Here is a 25317-nt window from a genome sequence, read left to right as displayed (position 1 = left end):
AAAAAACGAGTACATTTTTCAAATTTATTTAACTATTTATTCGAGTAAAAATTTTCAATTAATTTTTTTTTTTTTTTTTTTTTTTTTTTTTTTTTTTTTTTTTAAGTTATGGGAATATTTGCAGATCTTCAAATTTTAGATGGCTGCATGAAAACATTCGTGGATTATATCGGAAATAAAAAATACAAACTTTTTTTTATTAAACATATTAAAACAGCTATCTGCTATCCAAGCGTTTTTTCTAAATTTTAAAAAATAAAGAAATGACGGAGGTTTTTTTTTTAAAGTCCATCTCTTTTTGTTTATAACAGAAAAATAGGGAATCGGATTAAAAAAGGATTTGTTGGCTGATGCAAAATCTTATTGCGAACTCGCATGCAAAATTTAGTCAATCCGTCAAACGTAGTCCGAGTTTTCATGCAAATATTCGTACAACTTCAGGAGAGAGAGAAAAAAAAAATTAAGCTGAACATTTTTATTTAAGTACTTAATAATATTGTATTAATATAAAAGAAAAAAAAGTTTTTATCAAATTGTTGCGCTGCAAAAAATCTAGAAAATATACTCATTTTACGAAGGTTCAAACGGGCGTGCCTTTAAGTTAAGTTACACAAAGTTTCAATTAATTTCAATTTAAGGATCGATTTCTCGCCAATTCTAATCGCGATTAAATCGGTTTCCATCTCTCTAAATAACTTACGGCTACATTATAGACAGACAGATTTTACTTCCATCAAATTTAGATGGCTAATGGATTCGAATGATCGCGGGATGATATTGATTGCTTGGGATACTAATACAACGATACAGGAGCATAGTAATATCGACGAATTCCGGCGCACGCGAATGTGATCGTATTGCGGATTCCGCGCATTAATTACGCGTTACGCCGTTCACAAGCCGCAAACGCAACGCACCACTGAATAACTCCTGAACTCTCTCGCCGTCCCCTCGATGTGTTTACACCGTCCTAATGATTAATTCATGCGCGTTATCCGAACGCGACCCGCGTTCGTCGATGCCCGGCTTTCTTGCACGAATAACGTGTAACGAAATGACTTGGTTAAATTCATCGAGCACGTGCGCGTAATGGCGGAAATTCGGAGCTAGCGTATCTCTTATCGTTGATCAGGACCGCTCTCCACGTATCGGATGCTTTTTCAAAATTCTGCATCGCAATTTTGTAATGTAAACGAATTTTCTTCGTGCGATTAATTTCACGTGTTGCGCGCTTATTTAATTTTATATAGAACTATAAATTGAATTATTTTTTTAGTTTTGATATTATAAGAAAAATGACAGTAAGAAAATTTTTTAATTTCCGTTTCAACAAGAGATATCCTCTCGGATTGAAAATCTTTATTCTCTCTTATTTCTTTCGATCGCCAACTATTTTAAATTTCAGCCATTTATTTTGCGCAACGAAACTTTAAGCGATCATTAATGCCCGATGGAAACGATTTTATCGTGAGACGGAGTTGTGAATCTGCCGATGGTCTTCTCGAGGTTAAAGGGGGAAGGGAGCGGGGGATATCTTGAGGAAACGCGTTCGACAGGAAGTAGTCGTCGTCGTCGTCGTCGCCGACAAGGACATTTCAACTTTCTGATCCGCCGGTAATTCGATTCCCGTCGGCTACTTCCATCGGGCATTAATCGACCGACGCGGATTTCGAGACGCGAAAAAAGCGGAATTTGCGCGGCGACGACGACGACGACGACGACGACGACGCCGATGACGACAACCGGCGCGGGCGAGTCCGCTCGCTCCGTTCCCTCGACGGAGATCTCGTTTAATTTATGAATGTGTAATTAAGTCAACCGCTTCTTGCGAGGCGAGGTCAACCTACCGAGAGGATCCATTTACCCTCCCTTCCTCTTCCATCTTTCTCTCTCTCTCTCTCTCGTCTCGAAGCTGCGATGATATAACGCGCGGCTTCTCCGATTCGCGGAGTTTTGCTTTCACTACGTAAATTACTTCCGAGTCATTTCACGTGTTCCTTATCTTTCGGAATGTCATCGGCGATAAGTGCGAAGAAAGCGAGTGTCTCATACTCGAGGACTCTTATGGACCAAGCATATGTTCTTTATTCGAGGGAGGCAAAAATATTAAGATGAAAAACCTACCTTTTAAAAGAAGCTTGCAAAAATCCAGAGTCATGGATACAAATATTCGTGATAAATTGTATAAATAAAATTCAATTAGAAAAACAATCTGTATATGTAATAATACAGATTGCAGATAGTGTGAATAATACAATACGAATAAAGTGCATCACTTTGCACAGCTAATACTTTCTTGAAAACTTTAAATATTTTATTACAGTTTATTTTAGCTTTAAATCTTTTTTATCATTTTATTAATCCCTAATCCAGTTTATTGCGATAAATAATTTTCACGTTGACGATCGTTTAATTATCAAATTTAATTATAATTTTAATTATAAAAATATGCTATATGTTTTTTAAATACGATTTTATCTTAATGCAAACATATTATTAACATCTTGTGATTAAAATCTTGAACGACGTATAAGCTATATGTTGACGCTACTGATCCTTAATTATCTATGTTCCATTAAATTATGCATCGGCAATAAATCGATTGAACTTGGACAATCCCATTTCGTAGCAAGGAGAAGCTGCGATTGCCGGAAAGTTTCCAAAGAAGTGAAAACGTCATCTATTCGGTTCGATCGCTAATAGTAGATTATCGACGTAAAAGTTTTAAGTAATTGATCCGATCTGGCTTTCCTTAGAAGAACTTTCCTGACGAAGCTTCGAATAATTATGTCGTTTCTATAGATACTCGATTCACTGAAGACTTACGTCACTAACGCTTTCCGATTCGATCCAAGTATCATTTTTCTAAACACGTTTTCGCGTCGAAACAAGTTCACAATTCATTTTTAATCTTTGTAAACTTAGCACACGCAACTTTCAACGAATCAAGTTCACGATAAATAGCTCGAGATAGAGCTAAATCGTCAATTTAGCGAAATTATCACGAATATAAAATCAAGATTCCAAAAATCTCGAAGAATTGAGAGTGCCATTTAATAAACAACGCACGAATTGGGAAATAGCTTGCGTTTATACAGTACTTACAGATACGAGTCTTCTCGATCCCACGATACTATCTCCGTAACGACAAAGTAGCCGGATGTGAGGGCGGTGCTGGTCGGTTTGCCGCTGGTTGCATTCGTAACGAGCGCAATGTGTCGCCAATTGCTGCCATTTTTCTGTTTCTGCGGTAATATCAGAAGGAAGGACGTACCGTTCTCGTTGAACATAGGCGCCTCGAACTGTTCCACCCAGCCTTTTCTTTCGCTATACGAGAGCGCCTAAAAACAATCAGACATTCCTCCATTAAATAAAATTCTATTCTGTCAACTTATTCAAATCCAATCTTCGTTCGTAAAAGGCTATTAGAACTCGTCCATATTTATGTTCTCGAAAAATTAAATCACGATTAATTTGCATTGTGCGAATATAAAAAATATTTCACGGAAAGAATATCTTTTATGACATAAAGTTAATATATCAATACGTGGAATCAATTTTATTATAGAATTTCGTCGTGCGACATCTTCGTCAATTCGCTTAAAGTTTGTAAGGTTCGTAAGACATTCGCGAAGGATTCGCGACAGTGACTGTAAATTTAACGAGCCTCGAGCGTGCTAATAATAAAATATTATTGTTCGACTAAAGGAAGAGCACTCGTTTAAATTAAATCTCGCGAGGTTTCGGATAGAAAGAGAGAGAGAGAGAAAGAGCGTAGTCTCCGCGAAGCGGACTATCAAATGAGTTTGCGGAACCGTATAAGAGCACTCTCGACGAGGACGAGGAGGTACTTACCACCGTGCAATTTGGCAGCAGGCTGTCGACGTCGCAGAGCTGGAAATACGCCTCGTTTTGCACGCGGTTCATCCAAGTCGCGTACACGAGATTGTCCGTGGGGAAGGCCACCGCTGACAGGATCCTCTCGGTGGTAGACAGCTCCGGCGGATGTTCGATCTCCACCAAGGTCACGTTACCTTGCACCACCATCTCGAGATCGACGCAAAATAGTTTGATCGTTGGATTCGTCGTGCCACTCTGAAACGAGAAAAAGAACATTTCCTGCGAGATACACTCATGTCATTATCAATAATGGTAAAATAAAAGGAGAAAAAAACATTTACCAATAAAAAGAAGCCCAGACAATCGGTTCTACTAAAGTGAAATAAATGTACCGTGAGAGAAAATATTTTCCGTGTTCGGATATATTGCTTTCTTATAGATTATTCTATATTATTTAAAATCAAAATTAAAAGATTTTAGCTGTTTTAACTAGTTTTTGCGAGACTGTTCGATTCTTCGAACGTAAAGTATCACAATTTTGCGGGAGGCGTAATATATTTGAAAGAAGATGCAATTTTCACGTAAAGTGCGTCAAGTTGTTGTTTACGCGCGAAAGTCTTTTAATGAAATTGGAAACATAAATCTTCGATTTTCCGTTTACCGTAGCTGTTCCTTTACCGATTACTTTGAGTGCATCTGAAATCCTGAATCTTAATACTGAAAGTTTTAATGACAATCCTGTTTAATACGGGAAGACGCGAGACGCTGTAATTGCTGTTCGCAGTATTTATTCGTTTGTTCAACTTCGAGATATTCTACTAATATTAATTTACTCCCTAAGTAAAATTACTCTATGCTTCATTCAAAAGTAACGCGCTGCCGCTCGAAACATGGTTGTCTTATGTCAGTTGTTTGTACGCTTGTAACTTAAGTGAGATGACGCTTGATTACGCTTTAGTAAATGATAAAAGCTTCTCGTTTTCACACACATCCTAACTTTCAGCGAAACAGCAGCAACTTATGTCAATAGCCGAAAGAAACATTTCACTTTTTGATAAACTTTAGATAGTAAAAGCAAACTTAATATAATTAAATTTGCGACACACAGTTCCATAAAAATTCCATAAGAGTTAAAAAAAAATATGATTTAATAAGAAATATAATTTTATAGTTTTTAGTTTTTTTATTGTATAATTATCTGCATTTAAAATATCCATTTTATATTATTTATTCTTATTATATAATATATATAAAAACCAATATCATATTATATATATATGTACATAAAAATCAAGTAGAAAAAAAAAATATATATATATAATATATTATTTTATTATCCATTATGTAAAAATCCAAGTAAGTGTACATTAATAAAAAGGAAAACACATAATATCATATTTTTTGATAAAATGCAGAAATTTTTGGACACGATGCAAATTTCGTAAATTCGTATTTAATGTCCTTGTCGATAATATTGGCACAAATTTACGTTACAAGCTATTTCGCTGCATAATGACCTATTTGCAAGTCGTAAAATCAAATTATTCGAGTCTCTCGAATATATTTGCATTTTGTTATAATTTGAGAATTATGAAATTTTGCGCGAACACGAATATTTACAAAACATAAGCTCGCCCTTTTTCGTAATACATTCTATCTTTGATCGGAATAAACGTTTATATGCGATTTCATTTACGTGACAGTTATCACGAACCGAATAAATTTAACTAAAATTCAGATATAAAAATAAAGCTTACTTCTACAATATTAAAGTATTTGTTAAAGCATAAAGTCTTAAACGGAAAAAAAATCCAAGTAAATGTATAATTAATGCTTTTTCTCTGCGGAAATGACAGAATGGCGGTTTTATACGCTAAGCGAAATGAATCATCCGGGACTGACGAGATCGTGACTTTAATCTATCCGAAAGGCCTGCATAAGTTTATATACTTATATAGAAGCGCTTCTTTAAAAGACGATAGTGGCACTCGGAATAAAACTGTACGTCAAACTTTAAATTCTATTGCTCTCCGGAAGAGAAATCGATTTCGCTGTGAACTTTATTCGGATATATACGACGGTAAAAAATATCGGGAGTGTATTTGTCATAATCATACGGTTTCCATTTCGCCGTTCGATTAAATGCATGCACGTTTTTTGTATCACAGAGATAATGATTCCCATAACAATTGTTTTACAAAGATAATACGATTCTTGTGTTGTTTCATCTTTTATTATGATCGAAATAAAATTTCAAATATTTTGAAATATCTGTGTTGTAATCAACAATTGTGATTATTTCTGTAGCATATAATGCTTGATATTTTTTAATGGAAATATTAAATGTACTCTGTATTTTGTGATTGTTTTACAAAGGAATTAAATGTACAATATAAACACATCGAAAATACTTGTGCATACAAATAGAAATGTTTCTATTAAATTTTAGACGTCATTTTTTTTTCGACTTGCTTATTATCTATTCCTGTACGCGAGCATTTTTCCATCTCGCGGTTCATCGTTCGAAGACAAAGATGTCAGGCAAAAGGTTGAATCAACGACGGATATTTTTCACGTCATGCCAAGACTTTCTGCGGCGACGTCAATCGCGTGTTATGAAAAGACATTGAAAAATGCAGAGGTGCCACGTTCACGTTTCTCTCATCTTTTCAGGATGTAAACTTCGGTTAGAGGGTTTTTCATATCTCCAACGACGGCGGCGCGACGCGAAGATTCGCGGCAAGACAAAGTAAAGGAGACGTTTCCGAGAGCGTCTAACATAGGAATCGCTGCTTTTTAAAGTCACATTATGTTTGCTCCGCGAGAAATTTTATTTTATTTTCCCCGAATGCGCGCGAACGCTTCTTCACACGGGAACATGACCAATTAAAATAGTGAATATTAAAAATGCAGAGAAGATACATAAAATAATTTATTTGTAGGAAATAATGATATCAACATTTAAACTTTCACTTTGTGCTTGTGTAAATTAGCTTACGGGACTATTGCATCACATTTTAAAGACAACGAATAATTTGTCAATAAAACCATAAAAGTGATAATGATATTCGATGAATTTAAAATCTATGAAATAAAAAAATTATAGCGGAAGAATATTTTTTTTTTATATGTAATAAAAAGGATGGGGAGTAGTGATATAAGATTAATATTTACTTTAATACTTACCTTAGGATAGTGGATTGGTATCGCCGAGGTGTATTGAAAAGTTAAGCTTCCGGGATATCCGTAAAACGGTATGGTCATAATGGGAGTATTCGAGTCATCGAAATAGCCGAAAGCTAATTTGTTTCCGCTCGGAGAAAACCAAAGCGCTTTGTTCGAGCTGAATACTTCCTCTGTAACGACAAACAAACAAACGAATAGGAAATTAAATAACAGATTATTAAATTTGTCTGACTTTATGCATATTTATACAAGCGAGATTTAAATGCATATATAAATGAGAATCCTGTATTTTTTCTGTAAATATTTGAAATTGTCGCAAAAGACAATATTGCAAATATTATATGAATTATCTAATAAAGGTGTTTACATATAATTATTATTACATAGAAACGCGAATTTCCATGGGGGGGGGGGGGAAAAAAAATTTCGTTCAATCATAAATTAATATGCTTTCCCCTATGTCAAAGTGCATCCTCAATGCATATTGGCGTATATAAATAAAGGCTCGTAGCAACCCTCTTATTTTCCTCATTCAGTCGCTTTAACAAAAACACAATCGGCAATAAAAACTGTAGCGGGCGAAATTATCGTGCATATATTGCTTGTGTCTCCTTTACTATATAATGCTATATATATATATATATATTTTTTTTTTCCCACGAGATATCGTTGGATCCTGCGACGTTGTACGAAGCGAGGAATTACGAGGGTCATTTCGTCCTCTCGTAAAGAGAATTTCACAAGCAAAGTTCATCGCAGGGCATTCCACTTACTTTGTATATAATTATAAAGCGTACCAACGAGCGTATGAATGGAAGAATATGTATTTTGAGACACGAAGGGAGAATCTCGTCCCTTTTCCCTTTTATTTTGATAAATAAAGCGTGAATGAATGAATGAAGGAAGAGAAATTCCTATTTGATATTGGCATTCTCTTGCTCTATTCTATTCCTGCAGCCTGGCATAATAACCAATCTCATCAAAGACTCGCGTATATATTGATTTCAAAATTCAAGAAATACTATTCCGTAGTATCTCGCCGTTGTATAGTAATATCTCGTTATTTTGTAATAATACCTTGTTATTTTGTATCTTTCGTAATGCTTCGCTATTCTGTAATCCCTCGCTATAAGACAGACAACAAGATGATTAACATCGTTTCTGATTCGGAACGAGCTAGTAAAAAGCAGCTGTGAATTTCCTCTCGCCAGTCAATTCGCGTCTCGATAAACAAAGCGCAAATACTCGGAAAGGATCTTTAATCAGCGCTAATGCCCCTTTTTTCCCATACATTGCAAATAAGGAGCCTGACAAAGGGAGACCGCTTCTCCCCTCTTTTTACCGGGTCGGTTCGTAGGAAAATCGCTGATGTAATAAGCACCCGAGGTTCATAGAGCGTACAGGAACATCGGGAAGGAGCCGAACGAGTTACGGGGGAACCGAGCGGAAACTCTTTATTTCGTTTCCTCTCAAAAGAGGGGAAACCGCGACTTGCGAGCGCACTAGGACGTAAATATCTAGTTTTCTAGAGACGAGGAGTGTCGTAGGAAAGAAAGAGAGAGCAGAGAAAAACGAATAGGCAAGGAACGAACGGAAAGAGAGAGAGAGAGAGAGAGAGAGAGAAAAGGACAGTGGCAGATTAACCCTATGATGCATGCTCTCTGAAATGAAAGTTTATAAAAGAAAAAAAAATGAGAAGAAATTATTGCGGGATATTTAATTTAGATATACTGTAGAGTGCAGAAAAATAGTTCGCAAACAAGTCTGGAAATTGCGCGGAAGAAGATGAGACTCGATAAAAAAAACAAAAAAAAAAAAACGGAGAGTATCGCGTGAAAAGAAAAAAAAAAGGGGTAGTATTATCGAATATGAAAAACATCCTTCTTTACGCGCATACACATATACAGACACTTTAAAATTGAAACAGATCATGAATGTTCCTATATCTTTAAAATATGCCAGATATTAAAAATAGAAAAGATTTAATTATTAATTTTGAATTATAAAAAGAGTACACAATGACTATTTCGATTTCTTCAATTTCTAATTTTCATTATTTTTTTTTTTAGCTTCTCGGTTAATGTTATACACGCTTATATATAAATCCGCTCTTGAGAGATGCGGAGCCAGAAAAATGGGAGAAGTTAGCATATTTCAAGAACGTCGGCGAGACCTTTGAGACTCCCGTTGGATCCGGTTGCGAGTCGGGAAGAAACGTGAGAGAAAAGCGGGGGAAAAAAAAAGCCCTGTCGCTGGCAAACCCGAAGAAGCAGAAGGTAACAAAGGGAAGAGAGAAGCGGAGAAGAGAATGGCAAGAGATCGCGGAACAAAAGAGAAAGGGAAAATGCACAAAGACCCGACGCTGCGTTGCGCAGCTCGCTGGACGTGACTAGGGAGAAAAATATCCCGAGGGTGAAATTCCGGGTGGACGCGAATGTATATGTATGTATACGTGTGTATGTGTGTGTGTCGAGACTGCGACGACGGGATAAGGAAGCTGCTGGATCTGAATGGCACGCGAGGAAAAACGACGCCCGACCGGCGAACAAGTCCTGTCGAGCGACCGATAAATCCGGTTTGGCAGGACCGCCGGCCAATTACTTACGTCCGGTAGTGTCTATTTCGGGGAGTAAACTTTTTTATAACTCCTCGCGCGGTTTCATTGAGCTACGTAAGTCCGAGTAACCTTCTCGGATAGGTGGTGGGTGGTTGTTCTTGCTTTGAGATGTACGAGGATAAGATTGTCTTAATATGCGAAACAGAAGGAAGAGTCCGGGCCTTATTTTTGAATTTTTTTTCAAGCTTCACAAACTTTCCGAGATGATCACAGCAAATGAACAAACAATTACGTTTCTTTAAGAATTGTTTATTCCAATACAATCTCATTCAGAAAATTTCTTGGATATAATATTCAAATTCTGCAAATTTTTGAGAGAAAGTTTAAAAAGATGACAAACTTTTAAGTGCAATTATTAAACAGGCTAATACTCGATACAATTATATTATTAGAAAGACCTACGTGTGCTTTACATAAATCAATATTATATAAAACGAATTGCTTTTAATTATTGTTTGAAAGCTAAAAGTTTTCCGTTATGATACGTGTGACGCGCAGCTTTCGGTATATAAATACATTGCACGTGGACGCGACTGTCATATAGTGACAAAGATTAAATAAACTCTGAAAAATAGCGAAACCAATCCAAACCTTTTTCCGAGAGATATTCCCATCGAGATTGTCAAACATGTCGCAAAAGGGAACGGGAAAATATATCCCCTGCATTTCGTGTTTACGGTTTGCAACGGAGAGGATAACGCATATTCCGTGCATAGAGTATAAATCTTGCGCGAAGGACGTTTCTATCGAGGAGCACATCGCACGCGCGCCACTGTCGTCCAAGGAGAAACATTTCCGAATCCGATCAGAAATCGGAACCCCGTAAAGGTAGGAAGAGAGAGAGAGAGAGGGGGGGGGGGGAAGGTGCCATTAGCCATCCGGGATTTTTCGAGAAAAGGATTCTCTCTAAATCCCCGCCGCTCTATTAATGTCACATTCGCCATTGTTGAAAGAAGTAGAAAGCACGGATTTCCATTTTACACGGGATGTATTAATGTCAAAGCGATCTCTCTCGCGCCAGATCTTACGACTAAGTGATGATTCTGCAGATATCCGATCCGTGTTTCATTTATTCACTTTCTCCTCAATCTCTCTCTCATAGATAAGCATGATATTTTCTCATCTATAGAATAAGCACGAGAAAATAAAAAATACAGAGAGAGAAATACATTTTAGCGTCTGATAATATCGTGTAATATATATAATTTTTGTTTCTCTCAATAAAGAGAAAACCCGAAGTAAGCTCTCTATTAAAGCGATTGCAACGTGAAATGCATATAAAATATTTTTTATTGGGAAAAAAATTATTTTTGTCTCTTGAACTATTAGATTATAAACAATTGTATTAATTAAATTAAATAACTTAAAATAAACTAGTATATAAGTTAAATAAATTAAATTAAAATTAAAATAATTATATGTTTGAGAATCATCGTGATATAACGAGACTACGAAAATTACGCCGATTAAATGTATTTATAACGATGTAATATCTCGCGAAGTCAAAGGGAAACGAACAATTGTAATCGATCAAGCAACGCGGCGGTAATGTAGACCGAATTATTGCGCGCCAACAAAAAGCCTTTAATAATTAACCCAGCACGCGGAATGCACCTGACATATGGTTCACCTTCCACAAATTTCCGGTATAGTCCCAGGATTTTACTCGGTTACCCTATAATTTACCGTGATATCACGATAACTGTAAGATACGACATCTTCATCAGTATCTACCTCGTAACATTAATACTTACACGTCCTTACAGTACATTAGATAGATATAATTTATGATAATCTTGAAATATGTTCCGTTATTTTTTTATGAATTTACGCGTATATTTTATGTATACCAACAATATCAAATGAAATTAATATTAGTATTTCTAATAATTATATAATATTGTATGACAGTTAATATTAAATTTAATTATTGCGCTACGTATGCAATTCTCCTCTAAATTAATTTAATTAAACTTAAAATGAAGAAGAAATTTTTGCCACCAAGTTGAAAATGATGAAATTCTTCGTGACATTTCAAGTATTAATATTATTATTTAAAAATTATTACATTATTTCATTAATGAAATAATGATTAAAGGAATAAAAATAATATTAAATAGTAATAATAATAAAAAAAAAAGATAAATACATTTATTCATTGTGATGCATCGGTAAATTCTCTCCTCTGGTCGTGTTAAATAAAAATTTTCAGCGCACGTAAGTCAATCTAAGGACACCAAACACTGGTTACGAAAATCTCAATGCTACAATAGACACTAGATATACGTACACGTCATCAGCGAAACCCTCGACTGACGGGAACAAAATATAGACTGCTGAAAAGTTCATTCTTGGCATGCTTGTAGAATGGCGGGTTGACACTTTTTGACGACTCTTTCGTGATTGTTCGACTGTGTAAAATCGCGAGCCTGCACCATACGCGAGATGAAACGTTTTTCGCATCGCCTGCGGTTATTGCGAATCGATTTCTCGTGACGTAATAACTGCGAATTTTTTCCATGAACGATTATATGTACGTATGTTGCGAACCTTTTGTAAAGTCAGCTCTTTTTAAAGCGCTTTCAAGACCGGCCTTTTATGTAAAAAGCCCAGAGAAAGACTTTCTCTACTTAATTAAATCTTTTATTTATTTGATAATATATAATTTTTATTAATTAAACTTTATTATTATTAAATTTTGTATATATTATTTATTAAATTCTATTAATTTAATTTAATTTTATCATTTCTCATATTATTTAATTTTTATAGAAAATATATATTTTTCTGACGCATTTTTCTTTACTTACATTCCTGTCATTCAAGTCAAAATCCTTTCTGTTATTTTTAATAGGCGCCACGTGTGAATGACTGACCGATTAATTGTCATCATTGACAGTATTGATTAATCATCGCTATTCGTAATGGATTTAACGATCGATAACGCAGTCGGTAGTTTGTCATTAGCTCGCGCTACGACCACGTACGATGTGTATTCAAACGGCATTCACAAACATGGACGTCCGATAACATTTCCATTACGACGCGACGTCCACAAATACTCGGAAATATCGACGAGATATTTAAACACCAATGTGCCACCGAGACTCGCGAATTAACCATATTAAATATAATTACGCATGAAAGAGGGAAACGTCAACATCCTTTGTAAAGCGAAGAAAATTCTTTTTACCGCCAAAGTGTGTCTCCAATTTTTTATATAAATAAACTGCATTCTTTATACACATTCTTTATACAATACATAGTTCAATGTGAAAATAATACAGAGTTCTCATTAATTTCTTATAATAAACTTGTAATAGAATATAGAGAATATCTTTATAATTTTACTAATAATATTATTAATATTATCGTATAGTATTCATGAAACATTATATTTATACGTGTCATATACATTTGAAACATTTTATAAAAATTGTGAATAAACGAAATATCATTTCTCACACAAGTGATAAAAGTGTAAATTCTATATAACTTTCGAAAGGGATATAAATATCAAAAACTTTATAAAATTACAAGCTACATCCCTTAAGCCTTTTATTAGATATTATTTTACTCGTTTTCAAATGAAAAAATAACAAATTAATATATATCAAGATTACCAAAATTATTAATTAACGAATTATTAATATAATATTTAAAAAATGCATTCTATAAAGCAATATTTTCTGAGAATTTCAAATAACGTCGCGTTGACTACGTTCATTAAAATTTATACGCAACTCATTTACACATATTCTCATTCAACACGCACATATCCTTATTTGCGTGCTGTTTTTAAAATGGACGTAATTTGAAATACACAATTTTAAACGCGCTACGGTCTTACCGCACTCTCATTATTGACCGCGATATTTATGGCGGTAACGGAATTTCTATGCTATTCTGAAAATCAACGACCAGAGTGTTGTTTTGGTTCTCTTGATATCGTATCTGCGTATATAGATATATCACGAAGTTATCAGTTCCCTGTAGAATCCACCTCAATCTCTCACATTTGCAACACCATTTCCGACAGCGAAAACAAAACGCGTCGCATCGTGCTGGACCAAACGACGCGATTCACTCGTAACTTTTGCGATAAATCAACAACAGAGATGCGTAAACAATTTCTATCATTTACGTGTGTGGAGAGATCAATCATAGAGTGATGGCGGCCCGCGATTTAATTATTTGGCATGGTCGTTGACCGATCGAAAGATCACAAGAGCGAAAGGATCGCAAACCCGTTACATTATGATACTATAATAGTCTCTCTCACAAATAGCCATAATTGTTCAATTCGAATTTTTCACAAATTACTCTTTTATCTGCAGTTTTATTCAATTGTGATATTTACGAAATTTGAATATATTTATTATATATTTTATTATATTTAATATTTTCCTTAAAAAAAAAAAAAAAAAAAATATATATATATATATATATATTGTATTAAAAATATGAAACAATTATAAAAGGTAGAGAGAAAATTTCTTATGTTGCCGATGGGTGCGTAAAAAATTCATAGATTATACAATATTCAACAATTGATAAAACTGACAATGAAATGGTTGTATTCGCGAAAATGCGCGAATAAATACGACGAGATATGGATCTTTCGCATCGGTCAATAGACAAAACTGTTGGCCTTGCGAGGTAATCGTTTGGGATATATTGTGCATATATAAAAGCGTGGCGTGATTCTGCATTTTAAATTATGCCCCGGCTTTTTCCGTTGACTTTCAACGGCGGCAGCTGCTCCGATCCAGCTGCCAATAGCACGGACGTTATGAATCCGGACAATTTGCCGCGTTTATCCCTTTAAATATGGATCCCGTTGATCCACTTGTCGTCCATAGCTTTTTTCATAGCCGCGGGTATTTTTATGCAGATTCGTCGAAAAATGAAAACGACAATACAACAATCGCGCAAGCAATAATCTCTGATCACCATCGCTGATTGTTGGTGGCATTCGATATCAAAATTAATTTCTTCTTTTATCGCGATGTATGACTTCCATAAATTATTTAACTTCTATAAAATTCTTTATCTATTAATAAAAAAACATAATAAATGTTTAATGAATTATTATTTTTTATTATTAAATTAATTTTATTAATTATTATTATTAAAAAATTATTATTTATTATCATTTAATAAATAATAATACATTATTTTAAGCCGTTCTTTATATATGTTTTCTTCTACTCGTTTCTCTGCACGAAATGCTTTTACCCGTGAAATCGACGCGCAACTTTACTATCGCCGCGACATACGATATTCATGGTGATGAATGTCACTCAGGATATAGGAACTAAATCTAGTGGAAGTGACCGTAACCCGTCAGGGTGTTCCCTCTCACATTGTTCGCGGACTTGCCTTCTTGATTGATGAATTTTTATGCGCCTCATCCGTTGATCCTCGCCGTAATCGCCGCGCGTGGTAAAACAAGGTGTGACATCGAAAAAAAGGGGCAAGCTAAGGGTGGAAAAAGGGCATAGTTGATGAAGGCTCGAGAAAATGCAAACGCGAATAAGCCTTCTGAAGCATCGGCTACGCGGATTATTGTACAATGTGCTGAATGTGTTTCTTTCGCGATGCATTATCGTCGTCTCGCACAAAGCGGAAATTCGCCAATTCGATTTATGAATCTTTTAATATTTTGAAAATTCGATTCTGAATATAATTTCAATAAAATTTTATGAGAGATAAAGTTTTAATAATTTTATAAAATATATTATATGATAGATATAATTTTTTAATCATCATTTGCTGAGATACATGCAATTTCGTAGAAAATTATATATATATATCCTACCTGATTTAATTTCCAATCCAATTGAAAGAATTGGATTTAAAAGAATTGACAAATGAAAAGACAGAGCATGTTTAGAGATCAATTGCAATAGTTTTTCTCTTACGGAGAAAAAAGACGCTATATTAATTTGCATTTCTAATGAGTATTATTACCCTAGAGCCATTACCCTAATTTCTTATTACGAGAAAAGAACAGACTAATCAGCATCAAGGTTTTTTCCGCTAATTTCACGCAAATTTCATCATTCCCAATATTTTTTTTTCGCATCCCAGGGTCGCTCTTCTCTCTTTAATCGGATGTTTCCCAATAGAAAATAAATAAAATATTTTTGGAGGGAGGAGAGAGAGAGAGAGAGAGAGGGATATTTTGTAAAAACAAATTTCTCAAAGGGACAAATAAAAAAATATTGCGCGATTCGTTGAACCGTTAGTATAGGTACACGAGTACGATAAATTGAGATAGTTCGCAGTTTCAGCTACACAAACAGCGGATCGAACAACGATACTTTGCACGAAATTTTTACGAAAGGTAAAACGATCAAATATTAACCCAGTTTAACCTTCATCGTCTTTTTCATTGAATTATTAGCGCGCTCTTTCATTTTTAAATTAAAAAAAACTTCAAAGCCTTTGACAATGAATTTTACGATAGCCGCGTGTGCTATTGAAGAGACTCTTTCTCAAATATTATCCTATGAGGTGAAATTTATTTTAATTATTTTAGTTTTAAAAGAAAGATATTCATTTATAGACTTTGCGAAGTTTCAATTATATATATGATATATAGTATAATTTTATATCCTTCAATTTTAATATATTTTATTGGAATTTTAGCGCTGAATTAAATCGGAATCCCATAGATTTTATTGAGAGGAAACTTGAATTAGTTTCTGACTTTAATATTGAATATTTTAGAGGGAGATTAATTTTTTGGATGACTATGAGATAATTTTTTTTTTTTTTTTTTTTTTTTTTTAGATTTATTAGGATTATATTATTTACAAATTTATTGATTTATTCTTATTTTTTAATTTTAACGCAAAGTATTTGTTAAATAATTTCAATAAACATATATATGTAGAATATACTTTTCTCACACTCTATTAGATGAAATCCTCTACTCACCCTCGTACACCCAGTCCGGTACTCCGTTGTAGATAGTGCCGAACACTCCCGTGTTAGTTATCTGATAGTCATTGGCCACTTCTGCTTCCGGTCTGTAATAGATATTATTCTGATGAACGTAGATCAGGGCGTTGCCATGTGGCCCCCAAGTAGCGAGCTGCAACGGCGTAGATTCGTTCGCCGCCAGTATCGTTTCCGTTCTGAAAACATAATTGTAACGATTAATACGGTAAAAATAATTGCTTCTCACTCCAATTCACAACGATTTTTTTTTTTTTTCGGGCGTGTCAAGGCGGTTTACTACTCGTGCTTTCGCATTTCGCGAAAAAAAAGTCACCATCGCGCGTCCCTCCTGCTTTTTCGCATGTTTCGTGTATTTCGCATTTCCCGCAGCAAATAAAAAGTTCATCAGTTAGCATCTCTCTTTCTCTCTCTTTCTTTCTCCCGAAGGATACGCTCAGAGATGGATGAACGAAAACATTACAACTCTGCATAAATATGTCGGTTTTATTATTTTAGCGAAAAAAAGTTGAGCAAAAAAAGAAAGGTGCTACGAAGATGGCGGATAGTATATCACTATTTTTAATTCAAGGAAGGAAAAATTATGAAATAATGCCAAGGAACCAAATAGGACGCGAAATAAACTTCTCATTTATTTTGTATCTCTTGATTTCGCTAATGTATACCGCCGTGACACACTTTTGGCGAAAGCTTTTTTCTCGAAAAAATAATATACCAAGTATAAAGAGAGAACCGTAAAACACGAAAATGTGGGAAGCCTGCAATTATCTTCAAACTAATTATATATATATATGTATATTTTTTTTAAGCTCGTCTCGTATAATCCATCAATTTTAATCCGAATAAATCCGATTAATCATTACAAATGGACCTATTGAAATTTGAGTTTATGAAATCGAAACGGATGAAGAAGAGGAGAGGGAAGATATCAGCGTATCGGAATACGTCCATCTTGTTATTGTTTAACATTCGCGATCGATCGCCGTAAACCAACAATGACCGTCAGTGTGTCCCGGTTGAACAATGCCCGTAACTCTGTCGCTATGATTTTAGGCATGGTCCTAGTTTGAAACTACCGGACAACCGAGAGATGTAGTCTCTCGCATAACTACAACTCCGTATTGTTCCTGCTAGTTTCGACCAGCGAAACGTAATACGAAGGCCGCAAATTCTTCGTCAAAGGTTCGGAACTTGAACAATGGCGGGGGATTATTACCGATCAGGGAATGATCAAATAACTAATTATTCTGGGAATAATTACGACTGTAATTCAGAAATGTAATTAATCTTGGAACCGGTGTGTGTGTGTGGCTGTTCCGGCGATCTGGTTAACGAGTATGTTTAGGCGACAAAAACTATTGTGGAATTATATTGTACATTACCGCTGGGAATAAAATTATCTCTTACGTTAATGCGTGTATCAATTATTCATACGATATTAATAAAATTGTATTATATATTATAATATAATTACGATGATTTTCTTTTTTCAAAACTTTACATACATTCAGAAATGAATGAAATATAATTAAAAGAGATGATAGTCTCGCGATATCCTCATTTTCAATACTTATATTTTTACAATTCCCTCGTAAACCGAGTGAGTAAACTTAATCGGGCAATTTCTATCAAGACTGAAGACCTCTGATGCTCGTGTCGCGATTAGGTAGAAGCTGTGAACGAAGAGCTTGAGAAAAACCGATTAAGGGAAGTTGATTTTTGCCTTCGTACCTGATAAAAATATTATTGTAAATCCCGATAATTGATGAAAAACATTGAAGCCGCTGTTTATTCAAACGCTACAGCTGAGAATTTCATGATTATACAGTTTTGATCGACCATTATTTCACAGTTTTATATTTTGTAAATTTTTGTTTTTCTACGCGTTCGAATTAAAATATATAAATTTATAATACTATGCATTGCATTATATTTACTAAATTTAATTTAAATCGCGAAAATTTATCTTAAATCTTGGATGCGATTCTTTTAAATTTTTAGGTCAGACACTATATCCTGCATCGCACAATTACGATGGTTTATTTAAGACGCTCTGCAAAAGGTGTGTCACGGTTTACACGCTCGTGAGCGCTATTTTCTTTCGCTACTATTTAGAGTAAAAGTTTAATTCATTTAGAATAAAAGTTTTGAAGTCTCGATCAGATCCTCTCTCTTTCTCTAGATATGGCAAATTGCCAACTATCGTAGCATCCATTTCCGTATACGGAAAACTATCAGCGTCTATTTTCACGTAAGAACTGTTGGCAGATACGTTATCGAGGAAGAAACGAATAAATCGATGCTCGAGTCACTGAACCACATGACGCTAATAAATCAATGAAATAATTGCGCGGAAAAAGACAATCTCTCGATAAAATATAAAAATGTATTCTTGTAATTTTTCAATTCATCGATCGTTGCAAAATCGAAAGGTTTTACATATTTTTGCCCGAGTGATTGAACCAAAAAAAAAGGTTTCGTCTCTTTACTAAATTCTTTTATAAATCTCTTCGACAATTTAAAGTTTAAATAAACATTTATTCCGCAAAAAAAAAAAAAAACACATTTTATACGTTTATTATGTTCCACGCTTTTTATGAAAACTCGTTTCGATAGAAACTCCAATCAACATCGATAAAAAAGTTTCCAACATTGTAAAAATGCAACTTTCATTTTACGTAGCGTAATATTTGTTTTATGCCCTACAAAAGCACATGTTTTCAAATATATTCTCTAAATACATATGCATATATATGGCCTTATGTATACATTTCAAAGAGAAGAAAAACGAAAAAGGAAAAAAGAGAGAAAGCCTCTTTTCCACAGACAATAAAAATCGAACACCGTTCACGGAGAGCATTTTGAAATTGATTCCAAGACCGCTTGCTTCTAGATATTTAGATATTAAATGAGATAAACAAACATTTATTATATAACCTTATTTTGTTTCGCCTACTTACCTCTGATATTTAATTTTCAAAAGCAACGGAGCTTTTAATGTTTTTGTTGAGAAAATAATTTTATATATTAAATTTTAAATTAATGAAGAATCTTATGAAGATAAGAGGCGACATAAGGCATTCCACATCTTTAAATATATCAAAATATTCCAGAATCTTTAAAAGAGGATACTTGAAGAAATTAATGTAAATTAAATGTTCTCAAACCACAGCATTTTATAACACTTTAAAAAAAATGGTAAGAAGAACCTCGAATTTATTAAATGCTAGGGCTCATATATAATCCATGCATGCGTGTACTATAATACGTTGTTCCAGGATTAAGATAAATGTTTCCGGGTTAAAAAAAAAAAAAAAAAAAAAAAAAAAAAAATTGAATCGGACCACACTGTTGCACTGATCCGTTCAATTGCTCCTACGACTTGCCGTCGCATAGAAAAACGGGCTTTTTCCGGCTGGATTCGCGCAATGACCCATCCCCTCCCCCTCCTTTATCCACTGGCGTTTCATCCGCGCCAGCCGGCCGTGGAAAATCGATGAAAAGCGTACGCGCAACTTGACTGTCTTCGTGTCGTCGACTGGATAACGTTCGTCGTCCCGCGGCAAACTTCTTCCCGAAAAAGCCATAAATAAAGACGCCGGTATTCATACGGCGTACAAACCGGGTTTATAACCCTGAACAGGGTTCGCCCAGCCTGGCCTCGCCCAACGCGGAACATACAGCGAGCAGAAACTCACGGCTTATTTACTCTCTCTCTGTCTCTCTTTCTCTCTCCATCTCGATCTCGTTCCCCGTTTTCGCATCTACCTCCAAAATATGGTACATACACACACACACGCGCACATATGCCGTCGTGTATATCGTCGTCCCGGCTTTTATCGCGACACCGAAAACCAAAAACGACGACGGATTTACTGAACCCAACTGTTTTCCGCCCCCGTGATTGCCGCCACGCGTGAACAAACTATTGCGGCAATCGCGAAATTTACAAAAAAAAACCGTCTGCGTACAGTTGGCCCGCTTTGATTTTAGAGATAATTCGAAATGAGACTTGATCACGTCCTACTGCGCTCCCGTGATATTGTACCTTTGTGCTGCGATATAATGTCAAAGAAACTTTCAACAACTAGGAAAATCTATCGATGTCCGTGGACATTAGAAGGGGAGAAAGAGTGAGAAGGCGTGTAATTAAAATTTAATCAAATTATTTTCGTAAACTAAAGAATGAATTGCTTTTAGCTTATGTGATTGAAACTTGTGTCATTGTATATAAAAATATATAAATTAAATATATAAAAATATATAAATTAAATATATAAAAATATATAAATTGAAATTATATAAATATTTAATTAATATAAATAGAGTAACACACTTCTTCTGTATGGGATATATTTTCTGTATCAATATGTATTGAGTTGAACTTTTGTCGTCGAAATATATTAGCGATGAAAATATCGTTCTGTATGTAAATTTTAATCGTATTTTATCCGACGAAACTATGGGATTCGAAATACGTATGCAGCGATACATACGACACGAAAATAAATGCAATATTATAATCGCGGAAACGATAACTTTTATCCAAGTACAAAATGATGTTTTGGCGCGAGTTTACATACTTTTGTGTCGAATAAAAGCGGATATGAACAGCAGATATATGTAAATGAGCATAAATTTTGCTTAAGGGATTTATTTCTGGCGTCATATATCTCGAAAAATGTCTTTCATTTGCGTGGCATTCGTTCCAAAGAAAAATCACTTTTTCACGTCAAAATGCAAAGCATAATATACGAAACAACGAGTAACGTAAGATTATGATGTTGACTATCGCGCGCGATATATCGTCGAGAATATTTCTCGTTTTTCTAAGAATACGCGTTTGTCTTTTCATTCCCGCGCGAAACTATCGTCGGAAAATGGACGAGTAGTCGTATACAATAGATTTTATTTATCTGTAAAATTCGTCGTGAAACGCGCCTTTTAACATTTTCTTGGATCGAGATACTACTCATCGTATATTTATTATATTTAAAGATTTTAAAATAGTTAATATATAAGATAAATAAAACATAATATTAATTATTATTTCAAATCATATGTTTGTATCGTCCTATACAAGCATCGTATGCATTTTTGTCCTACATTATTTTTAATCGGCTTCGCATCTTCTCTAATATTCTTAATCGTTCAGCTACGTCTATACTTTCTTGCCTAAAATAATCAAAATTCAAAGCTGAAATATTATGGTCAAAGTACACGTTCTCGAAATACTTCGCACATTAAGACTACTTCGTTTGCACTCTTTACAAATTTGGCTCTCTCCGGAAAAAAAGAAAAACCAGCGATGTAACTCAAACTCGACAGTGAATTATGTACATATATATATATATATATACACACATGGTCATGTGGTTAAACCTCGAAAGGACGCGACCTGTATGTACAAAGATGACGAGCGGATCTTTGCGTCTTTCGAGACAGGCTCGGAAAGGAAGCGTGATTTGATCTGCGTGACTATTTGAGGCCGATGATCTCAAGCGCGACGGTAAAGCTCGCGAAGGAGAGATTCACCTGCCGTGGAAGCTGCAAGCATCCGCACATAACGGCGAAATCTCGCGGAATTGCGTCGGCTTTAGAACTAGGATGTCTAGCGTCGTAGTTTCGCGTGAATAAACTTCAGGATCCTTCGAAGGAGTGCGAACGACTCGCGATCGTGAGAAATTGATGTTTGAAATTTTGCGAGTTTCACAGGTGACCTAGTTCCTCGGATGATTTAAATTTCAGGGAAAGTTTGACTAATATATGGAGAGAGAGAGAGAGAGAGAGAGAGAGAGAGAGAGAGAGAGAGAGAGAGAGAGAGAGAGAGAGAGAGAGAGAGAGAGAGAGAGAGAGAGAGAGAGAGAGAGAGAGAGGAAGCGAGATTGTCCTATGAAAGATTATATTAATTCCGTAACTATTGTCGGTAAAAAAAAAAAAAAAGTAATCTTTACCTATCGTGATTAATTAAAATTTTCAATTACGATAACAATTACAGATTTTATATTTAAAAAAGATTGACATGCAAGCTTATATATCTGTATGTATTTTTTCATACAATAAATATAGAATTTACACGAATAAATATATAATTTTTTATAAATAAATGGCATGGAACAAACAATAATATTTAGTATGCATATATAACAATCATATTGATAAATAAACAAATGTGCAAATAGTGTAACATGTGAGCAAGTGAACAAGTAAATTCACCAGAAGCATGATAAATTGTCGAAATTGATTCTTTAACAACTTTAATTAAATATATAATAAATTCAAATCAATAATATTGACACAATTTATCAAAAAATTAACTGGGAATTTATTAAATTCCAAAATCTCTCTAATCAAGTCGAATCTGAGAAAAAGTATGATTCAAAAAATTAAGAAAAAGAGTGGAGATTTTCTCGTTAAAAAAAAAAAGAGAGGGAGGGTAAAAAATTTGTGCTGCCTTTGCAAGATCGGCAAACGTCACAGCCGTGCAAATAAATAGGTTTAGGCCCTAAAAGATATAGCTTTAACTTTTTTTTTTTTTTCTCTCGCCAACGAGGGAAGGAGAGCGAGAGATTGCGACGGTCGGGGAATGGCGATAATCGTGATATAACCGCTCCTAAATGCTGAGTTAATGATCAAATCCGCGAAGGAAAGTTCTCAGACGCGGAACGGGTAGAGCGGGTAAGGTAAAGCGGTGACGGTAAGACGAGACGGGATTAAATTCGTGCACAGTTTGTAATTTGCACGCCCCCAGCTTTTCCAACTTCCCTCCTACCCCTCCATCTTCTCCCTTCTCCCCCTCACCCCGTCTCGGGTTACGACGGGGGGGCCGAGATTAAAATGCAAATCTCAACTTGATCACGGAATAAATTTGAGATATGATTGTCGCAAAACGCTGCCGAGACACGGCTCGTTTACTTACAGTGTCTCCAGATTCACGATCCTGTAATGGGCCAGGTACGTATGACGATACAGCTGAAACAGAAAGAGAGAGGAGAGACGCGTTAGTAAATTTGTCGAGATTAATGTGATCGAATATATACGATATTCCAGAGACCACCTTTTGGAGAGGAAAAAAAAAAAGTGCACGCGAAATATCTCAAGTGGACGTGCAAAGTTATCTCTTATCAAATTCGATCTTTTTATCTCTTCCATCAAATATACCTCTTGAGATAAATTAATTATACTGTTCCACATTCTTGTGCAGCTTATTCTTAAGAAGCTATCCTTTTTATATTGCATTTTCGCGATATTTCGCATATGTCTTTTGTAGAAAAAGAACTCTCGGATCATTCTTTTCACGCATCGCCCTCTATGATCGACTTTGAGAATATGTCGTATACTTTTGATAAACTTACGATATACTTCCGACAGTGAAAAATCGATCAAATGCTGCGAGAGCAATGGCATTCAAGTGATGGAAGTTTTCTGCTACGGAGTCTGTAGCGTTAAAAAGATTCGCTTCCGTGCAAACCATCTGAGCGTGACCGGGTAACGTAAAATACGATAACACGCCATCCCATGCACGGATTCTATTTCGTTACCGCATTTTGCCGTGGGTTACCCCGACAATCCCCAACACCAACCGTGTGTTACTAGCCATAAAAATCTCTCGCTCGTGTTACTCGCGTCATTCACGTGATACGGATAGAGCGCAAAAATATAATAAAGTCAGCGCTGATAAAAATACCGTACGTCCCAAGCCCCGCTCGTATTGTTTCCCATGCGTATACACACGTGAGATTAGCGTGTAGGATCAAAGTAATAGGCATACTTTGTCGTGCGATGCGATAGTTAATACGCGGCAAAGTGGCTTTGTCAGATGTCATTAGAGAGAGATAAACTGACACTCTACTAATAAAGAGCAATTGTAAATTTATAAAAATAAAAAAACTATAAATATTTTTAGAGTTTATTGATTTTTTTTAATAGTGTAATATATTTAAATATAATATATTTAGTGTATATATTTAAATTATAAATTATATATATATATATATATATATATATATATATATATATATACAATTTTCAGATATTTTATTGAGATCGAATTGATGAATTCAAATCCGATTACAGCGTAAATTAAAAATCTAGGAAATACCAATTGTAAACTTTTATCGACTACGTACTAGTCCCATTAGATATGAAGTCCACAAACTTCGGAGCTGTGTACACTCGCAAGAGGTGGCTCGACTCTTAGAAGATCGTTTAATCCGAGCGTATCTCACGCCCCTTATAGCTTTCCTCCCTTGTACACTAATAATAATCATAGTAATAAAAGCAATAAACGTGCGTCCGAAGTTTAAACAGCAAGCATGTTGCGACCAGCATAAACGCACGTGCGAATTTATCGGCGACGACGTAAAACACGCTTAGAAGTTTAACGATCGAAATTTCCGCGGTGAATCGTGAGTCGTTGGATATTCCGAGGACGAGTCTTTCAATCTAGTTGATATTAATTATCAACAGCAAACTTTCATTGCTAAATTGTACGCAAAGGTATTCTTCTTGTCTTTCTCGATAATTCAATCTGGTCGTACCTATTTAAAATCACGTCATCGCGTATTAAATAACGAAAGAAAAAAATTTTGCAAAGATAATCGCTAGATGTATTATCTATAATTATAAAGATTTTATTTTTAGAAAAAAAAAATGCAATGTGTTTTATTTAATAATAAATGTATGATTTAATTTCTTTTTTCTATTTA

General features: G+C 34.9%; 2 protein-coding genes across 12 annotated transcripts in view; one reads left to right on the top strand and one right to left on the bottom strand.

Annotated features, from left to right (window-relative positions):
* Nucleotides 1-25317, bottom strand: part of LOC138936417 (venom dipeptidyl peptidase 4) — a 315499-nt gene that overhangs the window by 26863 nt on the left and 263319 nt on the right. For all 9 annotated transcript variants that reach the window (XM_070301827.1, XM_070301834.1, XM_070301830.1 and 6 more), the window contains 5 exons: nt 23529-23581; nt 16589-16788; nt 7027-7196; nt 3856-4095; nt 3106-3341 (listed from right to left, as the gene is read on the bottom strand). In XM_070301827.1, the coding sequence (XP_070157928.1) occupies nt 3106-3341; nt 3856-4095; nt 7027-7196; nt 16589-16788; nt 23529-23581 (899 nt within the window). The remainder of the gene's footprint in view (nt 1-3105; nt 3342-3855; nt 4096-7026; nt 7197-16588; nt 16789-23528; nt 23582-25317) is intronic.
* Rpi12 (RNA polymerase I subunit RpI12) overlaps nt 1-25317 on the top strand; it is a 130518-nt gene that overhangs the window by 30555 nt on the left and 74646 nt on the right. Inside the window, exon 4 of one of the 3 annotated variants that reach the window (XM_070301840.1) lies at nt 9096-9118. The exons of the other annotated variants lie outside the window; for them this stretch is intronic. The gene's annotated coding sequence lies outside the window, so the exon portion shown is untranslated. Of the gene's footprint in view, nt 1-9095; nt 9119-25317 lie in introns of those variants that run through there. 3 annotated transcript variants of the gene reach the window in all.

Source organism: Polyergus mexicanus, unplaced genomic scaffold, assembly GCF_030449975.1.
Source record: "Polyergus mexicanus isolate NDT 795.1 unplaced genomic scaffold, iyPolMexi1.0 SCAF_9, whole genome shotgun sequence".
Lineage (NCBI taxonomy): Eukaryota > Metazoa > Arthropoda > Insecta > Hymenoptera > Formicidae > Polyergus > Polyergus mexicanus.
This window is presented reverse-complemented; position numbering and strand designations above follow the sequence as displayed.